The following is a 26,049-nucleotide window of genomic DNA, read 5'->3' on the forward strand; positions in this document are numbered from 1 at the left end:
TAGTAGTGTTACTGTAGCAAACACACCAGTTTTACCAGTGCAGGGCAACAGTGCATATATTTTTATTACTTTAAAGCTCTTTCATTTTTTAGTGTTACTGTTCCTTTAAATTCAAAATACTCAAAGAATAAAACTAATCAACATCAGATAGGAATGTCTGCCTGATGCTAGAAGTTACTTTTAAGGTCAAAAGTCTTTTTAAGAGTATTCCAAAAACTTTCATTGACTTTCAATGACATATGGGTAAAATATTATTTATATTATCAGTTCATGATCAGGAGGCTGCCACCTATACAAAACACTGCAAATAATACTGTAATAAATATAGTGTTCAAGGAAGACATGAGCACTTTTATTTATTTAACTTTCAGTTTAAGGCTTTTTCAAATGTACAATGTATTTAAAAAGGGTACTATCTGAAAATAACAATTGAATACAAGCTTCAGCCTCATGGTAATAAAGATTTCTAAATATACTGAATTAAATGGTATTGTTTCTTAACAAAATAAAGTTACTCTTCAGTATTTCCCTCTCAGCACTCTGTCTATTTTCAAGCAGGAGTTGGAGTCAGATTGGCAGTTCAAATAAATTGGTTTGTGCTTTGCTCCCTTTGCCCAGACAATGTACTGATATTAAGCTGGCCATACACTTGAAGTTCTGCCAAATGAGCTGATCTTTTCTCAATATGCTCGCCTTGAGGTGAGGAAAGCGGTATCTGAGCAGATCCGATCATTCAGACAACGGTAAATGCCGGCCATCGGGTTGAGAACTGAATCAACAATGGCAATATAATCCATGCTACAATAGGATTTTTAAACCGGCCTGATGAATATCTGGGCAATTTTCAGCCTGATATTGGTTGGGCAGGTCAGTAAGAGGGCCCCATACAAGGGCCAATCAGCTGCTGACTTTGTACTGAAGGACCAAATCAACAGCATTTATCGGCCCATGTATGGCCACCTTTCCTGTCATTCATAATTAGTTAGCAACATTGGTTTATTGTCACAATGTCACCAAGGGACCAAATGACAACAGTAAATGCAGGCCATCGGGGTAAAGACCACATCAATGAGCCAATGTGTTCCTTGCCCCGATGGGAATTTTAAACCTGCCCGAAGGACCAAATCAGCAGCTTTTACCATCCCCGTGTATGGCCACCTTAACTATTTGTTAAAATAACCAAGTAAGAGTAAAATGATTATATCAGACACAGATTAGAATTCCAATTGATGAAAGTTTCCCGTTTCCATAAGATGAAGCTTCTATTGAAATGTTACTTTCACAGTGGTTTCCCTTTATCGATTTCTAAGTGATTATTTAAAAATGAAAAGAACTAAAAGTACTTTCTCCACTTGTATAAATCAGCTTATTAAGCCGGACTGTGGGAGCACATGACTAACTTACAGTATATACATGTTATTTATACTGGGCTCCTAATTCCCAGTGATCATTTAAGAATGTCAGCTTTTAGCAATGGCTGTTTGGATTTAGTACATTTAACGTTTGCTTTAAAAATTCCCAAACCAATATAAAAACAAATCTGAAATCTTAAAAATAAAGTCTTCCAAATCAGAAGGAAATAAATAACTGTAACCATTCTTTATATTTACATACACACATATATTTGCAAAATGTGTTTTTTTTCTCAGCATTACCTGAGTTTTATTAATATCAACATGGTCGTAAAAAAAACAAAAAAAAACAAGGCAAAAGTGAATAGCACTTGATTTAAGGGTAAGTACAGGTATGGGATCTATTATCCAGGAAGCTCTATATTACAGGAAGGCCATCTCCCATAGAGTCCATTTTAAGCACATAATTCAAATATTTATACATTATTTTCTTTTTCTCTGTAAAAATATAAAAGTACCTTGTACATGAGGGTATCTAAGATGCATGAATCCATATTGGTGGCAAAACAATCCCATTGGATTTATTTAATATTTAAATGACAAAGTATGGTGATCCAAATTACAGAAATACCCCTTATGTGGAAAACCCCAGGTTCCCAGCATTCTGGATAACAGATCCTATACCTGTAATGTACTGAACACCAAGGTTTTGAAAGATTTGTGGATCTGCAGTATGATTATTATGGATCACAGGAGAGACAGGGTTATTTCAGATAATGACTTTCAATACAGATCTTGTTGCCCAGGTACAGTGGAGCTAAAATGCCCTTAAATGCAGAGACACCCAATTTAATAATAATTACAAATGTGGATGGAGGTTACTAGCAGCAAGGGATCAGCTTCCGCTCTTATTGATTCAGCCTCATTACTAACATTTTCAAGTCTTCTTTATTGCCATGTAAACAACAAGCATTTAAACTGCTGACATTTGTTCATCTTCTGTAAATAAAAGAAGAAAATATGTTATAGCCCACGTGCCATACGCATTCAGTTGCACAAACACAATGCAAGCAACAAGGAACAGGCCAGGGAGAACTATATATCTGCCTTTTGGCTATTGGAGCTAAGCTTTCATATCAAGACTCATTTATAAACTGTATTTAATTTTTACAAGAACTTGTAATTAAGAGCAATTAAGCCAACGTGTTACCCAAGGATAAAAATATCGCCATATATAAATGGATATTATGATATGTCGTGCCATGGTATGCTGTATGACCCAGATGTAAAGCATTTAGTGGAGGTATATAGCCCATATAAATATATAGTTGTGTGTACAAAAAAATTGTAAATCATGTTTCAAAAGTTGTGCACATTGAGACTTGGCCAGATTTGCTTCTTGTGTATTTGTGTTCGGGAGCTCATTAAATGTTTTTTTTCTTCTTAAAACAGCAATTCAAGGGCTTAGCATAATACCTTTAGGGCTAAACTCCACTGTGAGATTTTGATCAGATTTTGTGGATCAGATTTTATGCAACAGCATTACATTTTGTAAGATCCTAAAAAATCTGATCTCCATGGGCTGTAATGTAAAGTCAGATCAGATAAAGTTGGATGGAGTGTTTTGTCCTTAAGTCCAAGTCTGTCAGACTCTTCTACACTAATATGCCTAAGCTACACTTGTGTGTGTTTTACATGCTGACTGTAAAGCTGTTAGTGCGGAATGGCAGTCTGATTTACTCCCTGATGCACTCCATTAACTACCAAAAGTTGCATATTGTATAAGTACCGTACACACTTTCACCCCAAAAGCAGCTGAACACCAGGGGCTTGTAAATGCAATCACAGCCGACAACTACTTCTACCTTGTGCTGAAGGAGAACATGATATTATCCCTTTAAATAGATATAATTTTGATATTTCGCTCCTAACCTTTTATTTCCTAAGGTAACACCTCTTATTATAAGCAGTAAGTGTTTGTCAGTATGATTAAATATAATCATAGATTAAATATACTCATAGATATTCTCAAGAAAATGCAGATTTCTAAAAATAAAAATAAAAAATTGGGAGGGATGTTACCAGTAGAAAACCGAGTCAGATATCAGATACCAATCTCTAGGTGTTCTAAAGAGTAATTGTATGGAAAAGTCTTTAATTTTATCACTTGAAAAATGGTAACTTTTTTTCTTTTTTTAACAGATTCTTTACAAAAAAATATACAAGACAAAAAGTACAAGGGCTTGGAAAAAATAAACTGCTGTGTTTGATATTATGCCTTGCAACCAGCTCTAGAGTTGATTACATGTCAGAAAGGAAAAGGGCTACTGAGGCTTCTTTATTGGATTCCTCACTCATTGGATGATACTTATACTTAAACAGCAGCTTATCCTGTCTCTGGTTCTATTCATTTCTGAGCAGGTTAATGTTCAAAAGCCCTATGACCTGAGGAGATATAGGCTAAATAGTTAGAAGCAAAAGGGCCCACGGACACCTGGGCCCACCAGGAGTTTTCCATATATTTAATGCAATCTCCCTGTTGCATTAACCTTCTCAGCTGTTTCTATCTGCCAGAAAATGTGACTATTGAAAGCACGAATGAAGTAGTTACCTTAGCATTGCTTAGAGCAGTGGTCCTAAAACTGTGAGGCTCCCCCCCCCCCCCACTAGTGCGGCTCAAAGCTTTGGTTGGTGGGGGGGCTCAGCCTAAAGGCCAGATGAGGACATATTTGCGTAGAGTGCCTATTATATATAATAGTTCTGGAATGCCATCTTGAAGGTCAGTCAGAGCAAGGTTTGGGGAAAACACATACTTGATATGCTGCAACTATGGCTCAGTGACTGACACAGCGCAATTTTTCATATGTCAGTAACAATTTTAAGGGCTAAATGGGCCCTATACAAATATTGGTCCTTAACCCTTTCACTGCCAAGACCGTAGGTACTACGTCGTTTTAAAAAAAGCAGTTACCTGCCAACGCCGTAGTACCTACGTTCTTTCAGGCAGAGCGCTTCTCTCTGCATCGGCGGCAAAAGCCGCCGGTGCAGAGAGACAGATGTGCCCCCAACCCCTTCGGCAAGGAGCCGAGGGGGTTGGGGGGGATGGCCCTGCGATGCGATTGCCGCAGGACCATCCTACAAGCAGCAGATGCGATCGCATCGCATCTGCTGCTTGTACTGCTTCCTGCTTCCCCCCTGAGCCGCCTCCTACCTACTTCCTCCAGACGGCTGCAAGATTGTTGGAGCAGGGAATCGATCTGATCTTCAGGACAGGTAAGTGTGAGTTTATTTTTATTTATACACACTTTTACACACACTTACACATATTTATATACATTTATACACACATACAACACAATTTAGCACAGGTTTTTTTTTTTCCACTTTGCACACTTATTTACACTTATATACACTTATATACACTCATATACACACTTTCACACAACTTTTACATGTGCACATGTATACACAAACTCACAAAAAAAATTTTAAATTTTTTTTTTCCATTTAACTTCTTCTTTTTTTTTTTTATTTCCCACAAAAACTGTTTATTTGGACAGCGTGACTATTGGATCAGATATTCTAACCACTAATTACACTGTCATGTGACTTATTTTGTTGTTTCATTGATTTGCACAATTTTTGTGGTTTTATTGCATTTTTATCCCTATATTAGTATTCCTGATCTGTTTTTAGCGTAGCTTTGCCAGGTGTAACTTTGGTGTACAACAATAACTTTACCTATTTTGAATTCATCAGAATGTGTACTTTCCAAAAATATATGGTTTTCTGGGGGTCTCTGTATAGTTAGGGGGGGGTTACAGCACATAATACACTGACAGGGGGCTCTGTGTGTAAAAGCTGAGTTGGCAGGCGAGAAATCCTTATGCGCTATTTTCATTTTAGGGTCAGTACACACCGCAGACTTTGGTATATCTATGCATATTGGGCATCAAACTGTTCAGTAGACCTTAGGTGTTCCTATTTGGGGTGACTTGCCTTTGTACGCAAGAAATTGTGTGAGATAAATGCGGCAAACTGCAACATTTTTATGTGATTTTCTGAAAAGTCATAAAAACCACTAACTTTAGGAAAGCTTTGCGGCTTGGTACTTTTGTGTAGAAAAGACTCTTTACCCTTGTTGGATTTGTCAGAATGTGTACTTTCCAAAAATATATGGTTTTCTGGGGGTCTCTGTATAGTTAGGGGGTCTTATTGCACATAATATGCTGTCAAGGGGCTCTGTGTGCAAAAGCCGAGTTGGCAGACGAGAAATCCATATGCGCTATTTTCATTTTGGGTTCAGTACACACCACAGACTTTGGTATATCTATGCATATTGGGCATCAAACTGTTCAGTAGGCCTCTGGTGTTCCTATTTGGGGTGAGTTGCCTTTGTACGCAAGAAATTGTGTGAGATAAATGAGGCAAACTGCAACATTTTTATGTGATTTTCTGAAAAGTCATAAAAACTACTAACTTTAGGAAAGCTTTGCGGCTTGGTACTTTTGTGTAGAAAATACTCTTTACCCTTGTTGGATTTGTCAGAATGTGTACTTTCCAAAAATATATGGTTTTTAGGGGTCACCCTACATTTCTGCAGCTTCTACCCCTCATAAAACTGCCGTGTGTTTATGAATTAGGTAAAGATAAGCCATGAAATTAGTGTGCACAAGGTATATTTGGGGGTCTCTAAGTGCCATGTGCTTTGATAAACCTATGTACAGTGGGCATCAAACTGTTCAGTAGACCTCTGGGGTTCATATTTAGGGAGGTTTGTCTTGGTACCTAATGACCTGTATGCTGCATAGTTGAAGTTTTGAGGTGATTTTTGGAAATGCCATAAAAATCGTCAAACTTATGAAAGCTTTATTGCTTGGTACTTTGGAGTAGAAAGACATGGGTACCCATTTTAGATTCGGGGGAATGTGTACTTTCCAAAAATATATGACTTTCTGGGGTGAGCGTACTTTTTTGTAGCTTTATCCCACATATAATGATGTAAATGTGTTGATTTTGCAGGAGCTGAAAAAGTATATATGGGGGTATGTTCACATTGGGGCCCCTACATGCCACATACTTAGGTAAACCTATACATATTGGGCATCAAAATGTTCAGCTGGCCCCTGGCGTTCATATTCAGGGTGTTTTATCTTGGTACCTAATGCTATGTGGGAGATAAGATGCTGGAAACTGGAAGCTTTGAGTGGATTTTTGGAAATGTTATCAAAATTGCCAACTTTAGGAAAGCTTTGCAGCTTGGTACTTTGGAGTAGAAAGACATGGGTACCCATTTTAGATTCGGGGGAATGTGTACTTTCCAAAAATATATGACTTTCTGGGGTGAATGTACTTTTTACTAGCATTATCCCACATATAATGATGTAAATGTGTTGATTTTGCAGAAGCTGAAATGACAGAAATGATAGATCATATGGGGGTATGTTCACATTGGGGCCCCTACATGCCACATTCTTAGGTAAACCTATACATATTGGGCATCAAACTGTTCAGTGGGCCCCTGGCGTTCATATTTAGGGTGTTTTATTTGGTTACTTTTTGACCTTTAGGAGTTAAGATACTATAGACTGGAAGCTTTGAAGCGATTTTTAAAATTTTTTACAAATTTTGATAAAAACCAATAACTTTAGGAAAGCATTGTGACTTGATAGTTTGGAGTAGACAGACAGTTGTGCCTATTCTGGATTCCCCAGAATCTGTTCTTTCTAAAAATGTAAATTTTCTGGGATAAACTTTCTGTTAGCGGAATTTTGGGCCTTAAAATCTAAAGTATGCAGCTTTCTGGAGCAGTGCTTTGGAAATTTGGTAGTTTACTGCTGGAGGGTTTTGACCTATACAAGTGAGAAATCTCCATAAAACTATATATATTTGGTATTGGCACGTTCAGGAGACATGGGACTTTCTAAATCAGGTGTATTTTCATGCATAAAATATTTTTTGTTTCTGGTATATGTGTTTATATTATGGAAAATATTATTTTTTTTTCATTTTTTAGACATTTAGAAGCCTATATCTTGTTACAAAATTGGAATTACACAAATTCTACCATATTTTAAAAGCTTAGGTTGTCCGGAAAAAAACAATATATTGTTTTCCTGGGTAAAATAAAAGTCCCCCCGAGGAAAGGCCCCTAAAGTCAAACAGTGCGAAATGTTCAAAAACTGTCTGGCAGTAGAAGTTCCACTTTGTCCAAAACGGCTGGCAGTGAAAGGGTTAAAGGGAAGCTTAACACAAGGTCTGAAAACCACTGGCTTAGAGTTTTTTACACTGTGAGTTTCCCTGCAGAATTGGACCTCGTACTGGAGGATACCAACTAACACAGACCTCTCATTGCCTCTCATGATTTTTATATAAGGCTTTGTGAAAATAGGAATGTTATTATAATACACAAGAGCATGAATATTATCCATACAAATGGTGCTTGGTGATGTAAACAGTTATAACAGGTGTTTAGTGATGTCATTTCAAACAACTTACTGAAACCTGTGTATTATAATAAATAATGTACCCCGTGTTGGGAAATATGAGGATAGTAGAAGTCACCTCGGAGTTCCATGACCTGTTTAAAATTGGTCAGCCTTCAGCCTTGTGCTTTTATATAGTCACGGAACTCCTCTGTGACTTGTAATATCCTTATATTTTACAACAGGGGGTAAATTATTCACTATATGATCTCACTTCAAACTAAAAGCTGTTAAACACATGCAAAGTCAAAGTAAATCATAAACAAATAATGATTGTGCTTTCGAGCCATGAATAAGCCAGGTTGTTACAAGCAGGTTTTACATTTAGAAAAGGAGAATGGAGAGAAGGCAACAACGTGCAGTGAAATTTTTTCTGACATTAAAATGTGATGTTGTTAAATTTTTACTATAGAAAGACGGCTTTCAACCTACCATCTTCTTTACTATCTCTGTCAGCCTGTACATTAGGATAAGGCTGATGCCGGTTATGCCAATGGGTTATCATCTTCTGTGAGACACATGAGACTGGTTCAACACAGGCTGATGAAAGCCTAGAGAGGTCTTTATGTATCATCTTTGACCTCTGTATCGCCACACTATAATCTGGAGGTTTTAAGTGCGCTTGGTGGGGTTGTCCTTCCTTTATGTCGGCTAATGATATCCCCTGGTAGCCTGGAGGAGTGGGAGGTGGCTCCCTATACCTACTGTCCTTCTGGGATGAGGTGACACAGTACACTAGCACAGCGGGAGACAAGCAATGAAATTAATGTTAATGAGAGAACAAAGGTTTTTGAAAAAAACAATAAATAAATAAAAACTGAAATGTTACAATGGCAAAACAAAGACTGGTAACCAAATGAAAGCAAAATAAAAAGGCAAATGCAGGGAAGTTGGTTATGATGGCAGCTCCAACCCTATGCCTTGCGAATCATGGCAGAAGAACAGAAATAAAAGTGTTGCATGTAGATACCAATTTTATGTACCCGGGTTTTATGTTTTCCTGGAAATTATGCCTGTTTTTTGCGGCCCCATACAGACAAGCTGCTTCCCTGCTTTCAGAATTTACATTGTATTGACGCCGCCCCCTGGGAAAGGTAAAATCGGGGTTCGACTGTATTTGTAATCTCATATCTTACAGCACACAAAAGGTTACCTCCTGGGATTTAATCTTTAGGAAATAAAAAAATTATAATCAATTACATGTCAGCCCTTTCATTCCTCTCACTAAAACATGGAAATGTATTTCTTCTTCAGAACACGCAAACATGTCTTGCTGTTCTGCAAATATTATTCATAGTAACATAGTAATTTAGGTAAAAAAAAACAAAACGCACATCTCCATTAAGTTCATTGAAACCTGGCTAATGGCTAACTGATCCATAGGAATGCAAAAAAAAACCCATCTGAAGCCTCTCTAATTTGCCACAGAGGGGAAAAAAATTCTTCCTGCCCCTAAGATGGCAATCGGACCAGTCCCTGGATCAGATGTACTAAGAGCTATCTCCCATACCCCTGTATTCCCTCACTTGTACTGAGAACTATCTCCCATACCCCTGTATTCCCTCACTTGTACTGAGAGCTATCTCCCCTACCCCTGTATTCCCTCACTTGTACTGAGAGCTATCTCCCCTACCCCTGTATTCCCTCACTTGTACTGAGAGCTATCTCCCCTACCCCTGTATTCCCTCACTTGTACTGAGAGCTATCTCCCCTACCCCTGTATTCCCTCACTTGTACTGAGAGCTATCTCCCATACCCCTGTATTCCCTCACTTGTACTGAGAGCTATCTCCCCTACCCCTGTATTCCCTCACTTGTACTGAGAGCTATCTCCCATAACCCTGTATTCCCTCACTTGCTAAAAAGCCACCAAACCCCTTCTTAAAATTATATAATGTATCAGCCAGCACGACTGATTCGGGGAGGGAATTCCACAACTTCACAGCTCTCACTGTAAAGAAGAAAACTCCTTTTTGAATATTAAGATGGAATGGGTGCCATTGTGTCTGCTGGAACCTAATACTGCTAGCCAATAAAGCATTAAATAGATATTATCTGATCCTCATATATTTATCAAATCTCCCCTTAAGATCCTCCAGTGTAAACAACCCCCAACAACTCCAGTATTTTCCCCCCATATCTTTAACAGCTTATTTGCTGTTCCTTGTGCTCTCTCTAATTAAAATACATTGTGTTTGAGCACCAGAGACCAAAACTGCACTATGTATTCCAGATGGGGCCTTAACTGGGCTATATAGTTTCTATATAGTATCATCTGGAAGCACTGGTATATTAATTATAATGCCCACCCAAATTATTAGTTAAGCCAGATAGCAGGCCCTAAACACAACAGTAAAACCACTTGAGTAAAAAGCTTTGATGGTTATAGTTAAATAAATCTATAAATGCAAAATTTACCCAAATCATCTGCCATAATTAAAAAAAAAAAAAAAAAAAATCAGATTCTTTATCGGAGGACAACACACACAAACTCAGTAATGTTAAATGCCAACCACCAGCCTCTCCGATTCCCTAAATGAAACAAAACTTTTGATACCTCTCCATAGAAAGTCCTACCATAGCCTTGGCCTTCAGGGAGCTAGCCAGGTTTGAAGGGCTTTTAGCAAAAACAGCACGAAAGAAGCTACATGGCTTCCATGGGAGCATTATAGTGGCACAAGTTAAAAAAAAAGCTGCCTTCCTACATCCTTCTGCTTTCTTAGGCCTAGGCTGATGATCAGCACCCAGCTACCCAATTTACAGGTTCCTCTCCCCATATACCGTTCTTTCTTACCTCTTACCAGTTACTGTAGTTATGACTTCAACATTTCTATGTTGTAATTGACTGTTTTGGGAAAGTTCCCTTGTGATGGATATTAAATCCTTATTCATCACTAGTCAAGAGAAAAATCTGGACTAGTGTGCATGCAACTGTCAAAAGTTGTCACTGGGGTGGTTTTAAAAAAAAAAAAAAAAAAAAATGATTTCTGCTTTCTCAAGAAATAGGTTATCTGAACAATCAACTGACTGAACAATTAGAGCCTGAATTTGATACTTTAATAGCGCAGAGAAAGAATGTTTGTATATCTGATGATGATATATCATAGCAGCCATTTCTGAAATAAGGAGTTGAGTTAACCAACGAGTCCATTAAATCAGCACGGTGGTTCCCCTGGAAGTGCAGCAGAAATTAAGCACTATCCTGTGATACTCTCTGCAAATCATTTTAGAGGAGGCAGCTGCCGTTATTGAGCAACGTTTTCATGAAGGTCTCCTTGAATGCAGTAAGCCCAATGGAATGCTCTTGCTGAGCCACACGGTATAGACCTAGGGCATAAGCCATTATGCATATCCCTTGCAGCAATAATCAAACAAATATACATTTCTTACCTATCAGTCCTTTTTCAGTAGTGGAAGTAACTGTTTTATAAAAGACATCTAATTGTTGGCCCAAAGCCTCTGTTTTTTCCTCTGTGTCCAATACTCTCCGCTTGATTGTGCCATAGTTCGTCTCGTAAGTATCTGACATTGAGCTAGATGAAGCCCAACTTTGCCGAGATTCATTTAGTTCTAAACTGTTGTTTGAGTGCCTTTTTCCTTTGGTACAGTCTTCACTACATGTTTCATCTGTGCTGCAGTTTGCGGACTCTGTCTCAGCAATTGGGGAATCAATGTGTGATTGGCGGTAAGTGCTTAAGCGGTCCAGTCCCTTCTGCAAAGTCTGGAAATTGTCATGTGAACTGCTAGAACAAGATGTCCAACTGCCCCGACCACTGTCTACCGGCTCTACCGATATGTGGTCATGAGCTATGTCCTCACTGCTTGCGCAAGCTATGAAATTCCGGACTGCAGGGTGCCTTGCATGGAGCCAGCTATGAGAAAGAAATTATATGTTGAAGATTTATAAACAGATCAGCATGTGTGTCAATGTAATAAAACAGCCTAAGCTTTAACAGACACAAACAATGTGCATATTTTAACTTCATCTGTTATAAGGGCAGGGGGGTAGGATTAATCTACTACATGGCGAGATATACCACAAAGTGGGGTATATACTATAACATGTTTATTTAAGAATATAACTGGCTTAAGCCCCTACCTTGTGTTTCATTAGCGGAAGTCCATTATACAAGGGGATTATCTGTGCACTGATTTTATTTTTTTATTTCTATTTTTTCAAATTTAACAAATAAAGTTTTATAGTCTAATTATCTACCCCTCAAGGACCAGACATGGAGTAGCAGCCATCTCCCTGTTTGCCCTCTTTAGCTCCAGAAATAATAAAAGCCACATATGTTTATGTGAATTGATGCCCCTTTAAGATGACGACAGAATACCCACTAGTACTTTGGATCACTGGATTGAGCTCAGAAATTAAGGTTAGCTACATATGATAATGATGGCAAGCCATTGCTCCAGAGCAAGTTAGGGTTAAGACACACAGAGCTACTAGTAGCAGTTACTTGTCACAGCTACTAAAATAGACAATGCTGATCATTTACTGATAATTGTCTCTACGTGTGTTTTAGCAGAGGCAATTCTCAGTATTGTCTATGGTATGCCTATTGTCTATGCCGGGTATTTTCTGGATATTAGTTGCCATGAAAAAGTAGCTGCTACTAGTAACACAGTGTGTCTTCACCCTTACTCAAATACAACATCCCTGTGCTAGAACTGGCCTTGCACACCACCAGTAATAACTGCTACTGCTCTTATAAGGGCATCAGACTTAAAGGAGAACTAAAGTTTAACTAAAGAAGTAGGGCAGAAATGTTGCATATTATGTTTTGGGCTGTGGCGTAACAGAGAAAGCAGACCCTGTGGTTGTGGGGGGTTAGTTACCATGCAGGATTGCATGTAAATCTCTGCTCCATGCCAGATCTTAAGTAGGAGAGTGGGTGGGGATTTATAGGTGACGGGGTGGGGCTGGGTGAGTTTGCTACCCTGTACTCTGAGTAGTTACACAACTGGTTTTGGCTTTCTGCACCAGCCCAAGGGATTTTCAAAAATAATTAGAGGTTTATTGTGACCAACCAAGTCTCACACAGAAACTTTTGTCAGGGATACCCTATTTTTATTTATATATACAGATTATTATATTAGTACATGGCAGCTCTGAAACCACTGAAATTAGTATTATTAGAATGTTTTAATTCAGCGGTTCTCAACCTGGGGGTCTGCACCCCTTTCACAGGGGTCGCCCAAGACCATCGGAAAACACATATTTCTGATGGTCTTAGGAATAATTTTATGGTTAGGGGTCACCACAACATGAGAAACTGTATTAAAGGGTTGCGGTATTAGGAAGGTTGAGAACCTTGTGTAGCTTCTGTGACAAGCAAACCTAATTTTCTGCTTGACACTCCAAACAAAATCCTAGATGGTAACTCCCTGTGCACAATTTTGAAGGCCTAGAGTGACCATTACTGTTACAGAGCATCTAAACCTTTAGGCTGGTACAGTAAGTTAAGTATATAAAATATGCCATTTCTAGCTGTATTTATTTTTTGGGTTCCGCTCTCCTTAATTAAAATTAGCATTATTACATTAGTAATGTATAAGTTACAATTATAAAAAGGTTTCAAAAGATTCATAAGAAAAAGAAATTTTTTTAAATGGTTACTGAGCACTAATAGCCCTTACCTACTGCAGGGCTGGTTATACTCAGAGGACGGATGGACGTCTTTTCTTTCTGATAGTCCCATTGACTCAGCATGTGAATGAGGCACACACTTTTCATCCTGCAGGGTCAACGACATGGAGTCTACTGAGCAGTTGCTGACGAGGCTTGATCGGGACGAGATCTCACTGTTGCTTGAGTCTGAGAAGTTATCAGATTTGGCCGAGGGGTTATGGGCATAGCCTGTAATATGAGGTGAATAAATCTGACGTTGAACAGACACAGCGAACTAGGAAAATGACAGTTTGCAAATGCTGATTTAATTGCGTTCTTTTTTGACAGACCCCAGTGTCAGCTTCTTGAACAGCCCAACAAGAAGAGGTCGCCTGGAGAAGTTTGAGAGAATATAGGGGGGATAGTTGGAGGACAGGCAGGATGCACGATCGGTGAGCACCGACACGGCCAATGAGACACACTCATCTGCAGTTCTTGATCACTACATATCGGTAAATTAGACATCAAAAACTAATGACAAAGTGCTTTTGAATTTTGTTATTTGTCTTTATTTATTCACTCATTCACTGCATAAGTAAATAATCCTTTGATTGTGTGGTCCACCAAGTGAACTCATCTCTTCTCACATTCTTTTCCTTTCTTTCTCCTTCTACATCTCTCTGCTTTTTCCTCCCTCAGAGGCCTCACTAGAGGTCCCAACTTTCCTCTGTTTTGCTGTCTCTCTTAACATATCTGTTTGTTTAAAAAAGCAATAAAAAAAATATCTTATAAAAAACAAATATCGGAAGACTGCTCTTTGATGAATCATGAAGAATAAAATCATAGTTTACTGCTAATCTCATCTGCCTATCTAAAATCTAGGCTGCTTTTAGGGGAAGCTAAAATGATATATATTTACAATCTGCCCTCACAAGGTCAAGAAGCAGAAATTTAGTGTATAGACCACGTGGACTGGTTGTGTAATTGCATTTCGTGGCATTTCATTGCCTAGTGTTTCTATCTCCTAAAATGTCATTAGTACAAACACAAACTGTTTTAGGGTGTTACTTAAGGAAAAGAGCAAAGCCTGATCAAATCTATAACCCTATATTAGAATGGAAAAACTTCAAAACAAAATGCTAATGAAGATTTTCACACCTCATTTATCATACATTTCCCATAAGCACAAGAGAGAAACAACATTATTTTTAACTGTTAAAATAATTGTTGGTTTCTCTAATGTAATATGATAGCAGCAAATAGCCGCTGCTGAAGAAAGGAAGGGGATGAGGCGGGATCACTGCCTGTGCGATGAAGAGGTATCATGCACCTTAGTATGCTAGTTGCCATATTTGCTGGGCAACTATGTCATGAAATGCTGGGGTCACTGTGTCATGAAATAGTGGAACCACTGTGTGATGCATTTCTACCTATAGTGCTGTGAATTGCTTGGGCAGCAGTGCCATAAAATGCTGTGGTCCCTATTTTACATTGCTGGGGCCACTGTGTCCTGAAATACTGAGACCATGCTCCACCGTGAAATGTTAGAACCATGTTTTGCCTAAGATTATTGAACAACAACAAGGGATTATTGATTTCAAAGGTTTTCTGTGTAGTTAATAAAAACAATAGCATGAACATGTCTGGTCATTTGAAACCTCCTCAGTCAATAGCTATTCAAATATATAATATATTCCAAACAACTGTGAAGTTGAAGTGACTCATGTAGGCTACAGAGGGTATGGGATCCCTTAGCTGGAACAACGCTATCTAGAAAGCTCTGAATTACTGCTACATCCATACACTCCATTTTAAGCAAATACTTCTAATTTCAAAGTTTACTTTGTTTTTCTTAAGAATAATAAAACAATACCTTGTACTTAATCATAACTAAGCTGCGTGAATCCATATTGGTGGCAAACTATTATCCTGCATCTATTTAATGTTAAAATACCAATAATAACCCACCTATTCCATAGCCACGCCGACTGCAGATCTTCTGGTTGGGATCACTGGTTAATGATGAGGAGGATCCAGAGAGGTTCATATGACTGGAATTCTCTGATCTTGAAATGTTAACAACTGTGAAAAAAAAAACAACTCACATGTGTTTTTAAAGAAAATTATGCAAAAATCCGAAAAGTTTTTAAAAGTTTCCAGTTCCAAATTAACTGTTTAGGTCCCCTACATATACACATGTGATCTCATAACCTTAAATACAAGAAGAATAAATGTCTTTTTGTAAGAATACTGAGGATTCCTTCCTTGCCTGCTTGCCTTTATTTTGCTTTACCTTTATGTGGAGATCCTTGAGGGGATGCGGCTGGGCTGGAATGCAATGATGACACAAGAGAAACAGAGTCTTCTAACTGTGCTTTAACTGTAACCTCATCTGTCAAACCAGATATTTTCTGTGAAGATCCTGAAGCTACAAAGGATAAAAAAAATTATAGTATTATAGTAATAATTTGAAAGTGACAGTTTTGCACAGTCTTGCAGTACTACTTATTATTTACAAAAACACACAATAATAAGCATTGTCTGTCTATTTCACTATGCATACTAATATCTATGATAATGGTCTGAAAACTGCTGAATTTGCTTTAGGCTATACAGGTATAGGATCCCTTATCCGGAAACCCGTTATCCAGAAAGCTCCAAATTACGGAAAGCCCATCTCCCATAGACTCCATTTTAATCAAATAATTCAGAATTTTAAAACTGATTTCCTTTTTTCTCTGTAATAATAAAACATACCTTTTAATTGATTCCAACTAAGATATAATTAATCCTAATTGGATGCAAAACAACAAATTAATGTTTTATTGATTTTTTAGTAGACTTAAGGTATGAAGATCCAAATTATGGAAAGACCCCTTATCCGGAATACCGGTGGTTCCGAGCATTCTGGATAACGGGTCTTATACCTGTACTATGATTTAGGCCAGTGCTGTCCAACTTCTGTTGTACCGAGGGCCGGAATTTTTCTGACCTATGTGGTGGAGGGCCGATAATGGAAGCCAGTTTTGACCACTCCCCTTTTTGAAACCACCCCCACTTGAAACCACACCCATGTTATCACATGACCATACCCATATTAATGGTTGTAGTACAGCAAAAACCTGCCATACTCTGCCTGCCCTACCCTGCCTGCGTTCCATACTTTCACTGTGTGTGCCATTCTTGGCTGGTTTGTGCCATACTTGGCCTGTGTGTGCCATTCTCTGCCTGCCCTACCCTGCCTGTGTGTGCCATACTCTGCCTTCCCTACCCTGCCTGCGTGTGCCATACTTTCACTGTGTGTGCCATTCTTGGCTGGTTTGTGCCAAACTTGGCCTGTGTGTGCCATACTCTGCCTGCCCTACTCTGCCTGTGTGTGCCATACTCTGCCTGCCCTATGCTGTCTGTGTGTGCCATACTCTGCCTGCCCTATGCTGTATGGCACACACAGGCAGCATACAGTGACACAATGCTGGCACTGCTCCTACAGTCTGCACAATAACTATATATTAAAAAACTTTTTAATTGCAGTACCACCTCAGTATATGTTCTTTTTGTAGTATGCAGGGATTATTTGTGGGTTTCTACTGCTCCTACAGTCTTGTCTGAGGTGTGAACAGGGGAACAATGGGGGGTGATTACAGCCTGAGCCTGTGGTGTGAATACTGCAGGGGGTGAACAATGCAGAGATTAAAAGGTGTGAACAGTACAGAGGATTACATATTTAAACAATACAGCCTTACAGCCTGAATCTGAGGTGAGAACCATGCAGGGGGGGCAGTTAATCACAGTACTGATACCATTTAAAGCTTACACAAGAGTACGCCATCAAAGCAGCCAGACAGGTGGGGGGGCCACACAGTGGCGGGCCGCCAGTTGGACAGCACTGATTTAGGCTATACTATGACACCTTTCATTACAATTGACACAGCCAGTCTATATATGGTTTTCTCAGTCCTTGACTGTGTTTCGCAAATTTCTGGTATACTTCATTCCTAAACTCCCTTAAAAGTAACTTTTATTATGATGCAGAGAGTGATAAATTGGTCTTCATTTTTTATTATTTGTGCTTTTTAAATTATGTAGCTCTTATTCAGCTCTCCAGTTTGGAATTTCAGTTCCTATCTGGTTTCTAGAGTTTAAATTACCCTAGCAACCAGGCAGAGGGCCAGAAAGAGAAAGGGCCTGAATGGGAAGTGTCCGAAGAGGGCGGGAAGTAATTCAAAAACTACAGAAAATAAAAAATGAAGACCAGTTTAAATGTTGCTAAGAGTTATTCTACATACTAAAAATTAGCTTAAAAGTGAACTTTTTTCCAGAGACTACCTTAGCCTGCATCAAATCCTTCTTTAGGAAAAAGCTGCTCATTCCTCCATCTCACCCACTCACTCTCTGTTCCCTACTCCCTGCCACAGGCCGCTTGAACTCACACTCACTGGCATTTAGATATAATATCTTGTTACATAGTTTATTTTGAAAAAAAAAAAAAAACAGATAGTAAACTAAAAGTCTCCTCCAGGAAGTGTTCCTAAAGTGAAAGAGCACAAAATGTTTGAAAAACCGTATGGCAATACACATACCTAAAAGTGTGAAATTCTTTTGGCAGCAAAATAGTTAAGGTACTAATTCTGTTTATGTCTGAAGGGGTGGCCATTTGTCCTCTGTTTTAATTATGTGGGAAAGGCTCCCCACTATTTTTTATAACATCCTAAAAACAAGTGCATCATTTCCTGACCCTGAGCCCCTCACAAAAAGAAAACTTTGGGGCTATCTACGCAAAACAGGCCCTGTGAACCTCCCCTCTATTAAACTACCTCCCAAATTTGCCTGGGACAGAGGTGGTACTTCCAGATTAAGGAGGCTGTGATGGGTTAAGTCTGTTGAACAAGATGGAGACATACTGAATTTATGAACTGGACACTGTGACACTTTAGGGATTAAATATAGACAAAGATTTGGCTAATTTAATGGAACGAGAAAAGGTATTGACTGGTTTCGATGGCTTAATGGGCTGAATGATTTTTGTGTCTCTTATTATATGGGTCTGTATGTGATTGTATAGATAGGTCAGTATGGGTCTGTATGTGAGTGGATAGATAGGTCAGTATGGGTCTGCATGGGAGTGGATAGATAGGTCAGTGTGGGTCTGTATGTGAGTGGATAGATAGGTCAGTATGGGTCTGTATGTGATTGTATAGATAGGTCAGTATGGGTCAGTATGTGAGTGGATAGATAGGTCAGTATGGGTCTCTGTGTGTGAGTGGATAGATAGGTCAGTATGGGTCTCTGTATGTGAGTGTATAGATAGGTCAGTACGGGTCTGTATGTGAGTGGATAGATAGGTCAGTATGGGTCTGTATGTGAGTATATAGATAGGTCATTATGGTCTGTATGTGAGAGTATAGATAGGTCAGTATGGGTCTATATGTGAGTATATAGATAGGTCAGTATAGGTTTGTGTGTGCTGGGTTCACTTGGAAGTGTTGAACTTGATAGATTTTGGTCTTTTTTCAAACTTATGTAACTATGTAACTTTGTGTGACTTTGGAAAAATGAAGGGATGCATAGGCCTTTCCAGCAGCAATTTCTTTTTTTCACAGTGAAAAGGATTTTTAGGGAGATTAGTCACCTGCTGTAGCAGAGATTTATTAGGACGGCTAACCTCTCAAGATCTGTTTACCTGCCAACATGTAAAAATAGAAATACGGTATACTGAATTTACTTACTGCATGGAAGATGTTCCTTGGTTGGTGCTTTCTTTCGCATTGGATATAAGTTAACTGTAGGGACTTGCAATACTTGGCTCATTCTGTTTTGCTGATGGATGTGAGCTTTGGTAGTTTGGCCTGATGGCCTCAAAGGTGCAGGAGACAAGTCAGATTTTGCAGATCTTCTCTCACTTAAATTCTTTGCCACTGGGAAAAGATTGGAGTACAATACAGATTTAAGGTGGGAAAGCAATCAGACTGAGCAACAGTATTTGGAAAAGATCCCTACAGTCAAAGAGAACCCAGAATTTTTATTATACATCGCAGATAAAATCAAACTAACAATGAACATGATACTTATAACACAATATTTAGCTTTTTTCAAAATAAGAGAAAATATTGCAAAAAAACAAGTGAGCCCCAAATCATGCAATCCATACACACCAGGATGAGAATACACTAAATTTGGAAAAGCAATTCTGACTGAAACAAATAATACAGTAACCATAAGATAACATGTCAGTACCCAAATACCTCTGTTAAATTAGCAATGAACATCTGTGTCAACACCAGCCTATATGACTTGTATTGTCAAGTGATTGTGACTTTCCTTTTTCTTTAAAATACAGTGCCCTCCATGTTTGGGACAAAGACATAGATTTTTCTTCGATTTACCCCTCTGCTCCTCAGTGTAAAATTTAAAATCAAGCAATTCAATGCTTGGCAGAGCATCTCCACAGAAGATACTCAGCACCTGCTAATGTCTATGAAAGCAGGCATTGCATGCAAGGGATATGCAACAAAGTACTAAGCATTAATGCTTTAATATACCTACATTATAGAGGGCACTGTAAGCATAGTTTGCTCTCTGTTGCACTGATCCTGCAGAATAGTGTAACTAAACTATTTAGCTTACTTTTTACTTGATCCCTCTCTTACTTGCCTTCCTTATTATCTGTAACACCTCTCTAGAAGAACTGCCTGAGTTCTACTGCACAGTGTTGAGCCTTCAAATTAGTATTTTGTTGGGAGTTTGCTATGCTGATGTTAGAACCCTTTCTAAGGTGGCACTCCTGCAGGGCAATGAAATAGTAACTTTTTGTGTTGGCTCATCTAGCATAGGTGTGCTCTCTACACTAGTGAAGCTATCCCCAACATCACCCCCACATCTCCTACCAGAGCAGCTGAGGAAGAAAACTGGTAAGGGCTGAGTTGCGGGAGATTGCTCAGTAGCTGACTGTATTTAGCAGCCACTGCAAAAGAATAATACTTACAAGTGCTGTAGGCTGGTTCACATTGCAGTGACATTAGCTGGATCTTCTCCTCATCGATTTCCACACTCAGGTTGGAGATGTACTGTTTTACCTTCCTTGACATCTGTGCATCTTCATACAGCTTCTTAGCATTAAGGAATGAACTTCGCCGAGCCCGTTTCTTGTGACCACCTCCTTGAACATCCAGCATGTTAGAGTTTGTGCTGCCTTGGCTTAGGGACCTAAAATAGAGGAAACAATGTCCATATAAATTCACTTAAGTAAACTTAGATTTCAACTTGCTTATGCGCAGACCCATTAACAGGAATCTGATCATCAGACCCATTACATAGAACAGCCCATATTTAAACAGTTTCAAATAAAGAAAGCCTTCTCATGGATAATATATTTTTCTAATAAAAATAAGCCTTCTGGCTCTTATCAGGCTTTGTGTTAGCATACAATAGAAGGGTATGAATATATGCAAGGTTACAGCAGCCAATAAATGCAAAGAAACGTGCGTTTTAGTCTTACACTTATTAAAGTTAGAACACTTTAGAACATTTTCTTCCTGTTACTGTTCAGGTAAAAAGGTTAAAGAGAAATGCCGATATGCCCATTTGATAAGACTGTATGGTAGGTTACTTATTTAGTTATCTGTTACTTACATTGTATTTTCAGTTCTACTTTAAAAGTTACCGAAAATAAGAAATAATTGACACATCCATAAAGTTCAATCTTTGTGTCTAAATGAAACCTGCCTAACTGCTAGTTAATCCAGAGGAAGGCGAAAAGAGGGGGGGAAAATGTTCTACCTGACTCCAAGATACCAATCGGATCAATCCCTGGAACAAATGCATACTAAGCTTATTTCTGTAACCCTGTATTTTCTCCCTTGCTAACAATCTTGATGTATGTATATATATCTGCCAGTACAACCATTTTAGAGAGAGAATTCCACAGTATCAATTATAGGAAGTAAGGAGGGAATGAAAATGTTAGCAGTGCAGTGACATCTAGGAAGTGATGAATGAAAAGTGAAAGTGACTGCTATGCCTAAGGCATAGAGACAGAGAAGGCCACATATCGTGAGCTGCAGAGATTTTTAAATATATACATATATAACAAGTATGGATGTTTTAATAGAAGAATGTTGGTTTCATGCTTACTCTGAAAAGGAGTTTTATTGCACAGCTTTTTATGTCTGCGTGATTTGTTTGTCATGCATGCTCAAAAAGTTACAATCTTTTCCAAAGGTAAAGTATGTTTTTCCAAACTACAATCATTTTCCAAGAGTATACTACATTACTACAAATAGCTCTAGGATAAAAAGTGGAATTATGGAATGAAGACACCAGGTATCTTTGAAGTCCTATAGAAAGGTCCTACACTTCTTATCCACCACCTGCTAGTCATAAAAACTCATGTTAACATGCATCAGCCACTTAAAATGGATTATTTGTAAGAATTCACAATGATATTGTTGCCAGTGTAAGATATATACAGGTCCTTTTCAAAAAATTAGCATATTGTGATAAAGTTCATTATTTTCTGTAATGTACTGATAAACATTAGACTTTCATATATTTTAGATTCATTACACACAACTGAAGTAGTTCAAGCCCTTTCTTGTTTTAATATTGATGATTGTGGCATACAGCTCATGAAAACCCAAAATTCCTATCTCAAAAAATTAGCATATCATGAAAAGGTTCTCTAAACGAGCTATTAACCTAATCATCTGAATCAACAAATTAACTCTAAAAACCTGCAAAAGATTCCTGAGGCTTTTAAAAACTCCCAGCCTGGTTCATTACTCAAAACCGCAATCATGGGTAAGACTGCCGACCTGACTGCTGTCCAGAAGGCCATCATTGACACCCTCAAGCAAGAGGGTAAGACACAGAAAGAAATTTCTGAACAAATAGGCTGTTCCCAGAGTGCTGTATCAAGGCACCTCAGTGGGAAGTCTGTGGGAAGGAAAAAGTGTGGCAGAAAACGCTGCACAACGAGAAGAGGTGACTGGGCCCTGAGGAAGATTGTGGAGAAGGACCAATTCCTGACCTTGGGGGACCTGCGGAAGCAGTGGACTGAGTCTGGAGTAGAAACATCCAGAGCCACCGTGTACAGGCGTGTGCAGGAAATGGGCTACAGGTGCTGCATTCCCCAGGTCAAGCCACTTTTGAACCAGAAACAGCGGCAGAAGCGCCTGACCTGGGCTACAGAGAAGCAGCACTGGACTGTTGCTCAGTGGTCCAAAGTATGTCATTCGGAAATCAAGGTGCCAGAGTCTGGAGGAAGACTGGGGAGAGGGAAATGCCAAAATGCCTGAAGTCCAGTGTCAAGTACCCACAGTTAGTGATGGTCTGGGGTGCCATGTCAGCTGCTGGTGTTGGTCCACTGTGTTTTATCAAGGGCAGGGTCAATGCAGCTAGCTATCAGGAGATTTTGGAGCACTTCATGCTTCCATCTGCTGAAAAGCTTTATGGAGATGAAGATTTCATTTTTCAGCACGACCTGGCACCTGCTCACAGTGCCAAAACCACTGGTAAATGGTTTACTGACCATGGTATTACTGTGCTCAATTGGCCTGCCAACTCTCCTGACCTGAACCCCATAGAGAATCTGTGGGATATTGTGAAGAGAAAGTTGAGAGACACAAGACCCAACACTCTGGATGAGCTTAAGGCCGCTATTGAAGCATCCTGGGCCTCCATAACACCTGAGCAGTGCCACAGGCTGATTGCCTCCATGCCACGCCACATTGAAGCAGTCATTTCTGCAAAAGGATTCCCGACCAAGTATTGAGTGCATAACTGAACATAATTATTTGAAGGTTGACTTTTTTTGTATTAAAAACACTTTTCTTTTATTGGGCGGATGAAATATGCTAATTTTTTTAGATAGGAATTTTGGGTTTTCATGAGCTGTATGCCACAATCATCAATATTAAAACAAGAAAAGGCTTGAACTACTTCAGTTGTGTGTAATGAATCTAAAATATATGAAAGTCTAATGTTTATCAGTACATTACAGAAAATAATGAACTTTATCACAATATGCTAATTTTTTGAAAAGGACCTGTATATATCTATATATAGCAAGGCTTCCTGGGTAAACAGGGCTGATGATTTAAAGGGATATTTTAATTTCAGAGTGGTTGGCAGGTGATTAAATCTGGTCTTTTTGGGATACATTATCCCCACCTATGTAAATCAGCACTTGATAAATTCCCTATGTACACACTGGAGCTCAATGTTGGGATCCTGGCAGTAGTATCACTGAGGTTTTGTGTAGAAAGCACACTATTATTTATGGCCTTTCCCCCATATTTAAAAGTGCTTATTCACTGAATTGACCAGAATCTGATGCTGTCCTTTGGGCCTTATATTATTTATGGGAGTTTTTAACTCAACTACTAAAAGCTACATTTTATATTCAACCTGCTAGGGGCATGCCCATGTCATGTATGTTCTTTTGTTTCCCCCTTTCATTGAATCCACTCCAGACAACGCCTGGTGGTCATAATAAAATACCAGACCTGCATTTATGGAATGAACTGCACCCACAGAATGTTTATGCAATAAGGTCAGCATTTCGGTGTGTTTATGTATGGGATCTATTATCCAGAAACCCAAATGCCAAAATACAAGAATGCCATTAGCCACACAAAAGCAAGTCCATTTTTTAAGGATATGCTTTTCCATTGAAATAATAAAAACCAGTGTGAAATAATACTAATGGCAAAACAGTGCTCCAAATTACAGAAATACCCTGTGTCTGAAAACCCCCAAGTACTGCAGGTGTCTTTCTGGGTAATAATGTTTCAGTATTCCCTTTAAATTTACCAGTTAAAAGCAAGGCCACAGAATGTGTTGGTGACATAAAAATCATACTCTGAAGCACTTTCTTTCTAGTTGCTCACCAACCCCTTGGATGCTGTTCCCAGTGGCCTTAAAGGAGGGGCTTGTTTTTTAATTCTTGGCTTGGAGGCAAGTTTTGGTTGCATTAAAACCAGGTGTACTGCTATACAGAAGTTCCTGTAGGCTGCCAGTCCACATAGGGGCAATCAAATAGCCAATCACAGCTTTTATTTGGCACTCGCGGGCATGTTTTGCCATGCTGGTGTGGCTCCCAAACAGTTTTTACATTTGAATGTGGCTCATGTGCAAAAAGGCTTGGGGTCCCCTGCCCTATGGAATGATGGACTCTAGTTAGTTTGCATATTTGCTGAAAAGAGAAATGCATTTTTCTACTATGAACAGTATGAACAGGTCTTATGAGCCATTGTAATGTAAGTAGGGAATGTTAATATCATGCATGCTGGATCTCAGATGCATGCAGGATGCGTTTAGTCATGAGTAAAGAACAAGCTTGATTCCTCACGTTTATTTCAGTACTTACCCTAAACTTCTCCATCTCTTCTTCCTGCAAGCAAGAGCCACACACATTGAAGCATGTATTTGAACAGAAAAGCACAGGAAGAAAGCACAGTTATGAATCAGACAAAGATGTAAAAGAGAAAAACAAGAAAAATCCATGAGAAACAAATGTGCTACACATGACAGAATCTGACAAGATCTGACGCAGACAGCTGGGGTGTCACTGCGCGTGTGTGATGCTCTTTCCTTGTAGTAGAAAGAAATGTCTCTGCCTTCTCACCAGTGCACATCCTCCCATTGCTCAGAGAACACAGTTATTAAAATGTGCACACAAAATTTAAAATGCTGTTTTTTGCTCGGCTTACACTACCTGCTTATAGGAACAGCAGGAACATTGGTTTTTACATAAATACTGCATATCATTGCAAAGCTCTCTGATGTGCAATGTACTATAACATAGGTTTGTTTTGGTAAAGCCACTCTTCCCAGTAAATAAGTATTGATGCCACACAGTACCAAGCAGGCTCATGGGAGGGGAAATGTTAAAAGTCTGCAAAAATTGCCACTCTAGCTCAGGGGATATCATTAATTAAGAACACCTTTGAGTTTCACATAACTTTATTTGTATGGTACCGATTTCAGATTTTACATAGAAACCATGAATGGTAAAAAGGTAGCAGCAAAGTTGGAATAGTAACTAGGGTTGGCACCATTCAGTTTGAAACATTTGATGAAGGGGCTGCTCAGTTCTAAACCCACTGCCTGGTTTGTGCTTCCCTTCAACCAACCCAAGACATGCCTGCCCCAGCCACAACGTCACCGGCCCACCCCATAACACCACCCCACTCCACTTGTTTGGACTTTGTTTCCAACAATGGTGGCAAACCTAAAATGATACATCAAAGGAACATAATTTGCTAGAGATTGCACATTTAATAAAATGCTCTGTGTTTTGCCCTACAGCAGCTCACAATGTGTAGCCTTACTGACTAGAGGCATTTAAGGGCTTGATGAAGTCTTCCACGGAGAAAAGTAGAAAAGTAAGCAGCAACGTAACTTTCAGCTCTCCCTGGTGATTTAGGCCTAGAAATTTGGGCAGCTGACCCACTAAAAATAGGGTGTACATCGCAGTATCTGTTGAATAAACTATATTCTTTGCATATACATTAAACTAAAAAAATGAGTAATGATGTTTAGATGTTCTAAAAGTTATGAATTTCAATGTAATTTCAAGAACAGAAATGTTGAGAACTTTA

At 38.9% G+C, this 26,049-nt stretch overlaps 1 protein-coding gene across 8 annotated transcripts in view; it reads right to left on the reverse strand.

The window, feature by feature from the left end:
• Positions 1 to 337: 337 nt before the first annotated feature.
• Positions 338 to 26,049, reverse strand: part of rapgef6 (Rap guanine nucleotide exchange factor 6) — a 108,040-nt gene continuing 82,328 nt past the window's right edge. For 3 of the 8 annotated variants that reach the window (NM_001374789.1, XM_018092131.2, XM_018092136.2), the window contains 9 exon segments: positions 338 to 2,351; positions 8,270 to 8,572; positions 11,227 to 11,708; positions 13,480 to 13,699; positions 15,419 to 15,532; positions 15,744 to 15,878; positions 19,177 to 19,365; positions 20,433 to 20,653; positions 24,816 to 24,839. In NM_001374789.1, the coding sequence (NP_001361718.1) occupies positions 2,326 to 2,351; positions 8,270 to 8,572; positions 11,227 to 11,708; positions 13,480 to 13,699; positions 15,419 to 15,532; positions 15,744 to 15,878; positions 19,177 to 19,365; positions 20,433 to 20,653; positions 24,816 to 24,839 (1,714 nt within the window). In that variant the 3' untranslated portion in view covers positions 338 to 2,325. 8 annotated transcript variants of the gene reach the window in all.

This window comes from Xenopus tropicalis, chromosome 3 (genome assembly GCF_000004195.4).
Source record: "Xenopus tropicalis strain Nigerian chromosome 3, UCB_Xtro_10.0, whole genome shotgun sequence".
Lineage (NCBI taxonomy): Eukaryota > Metazoa > Chordata > Amphibia > Anura > Pipidae > Xenopus > Xenopus tropicalis.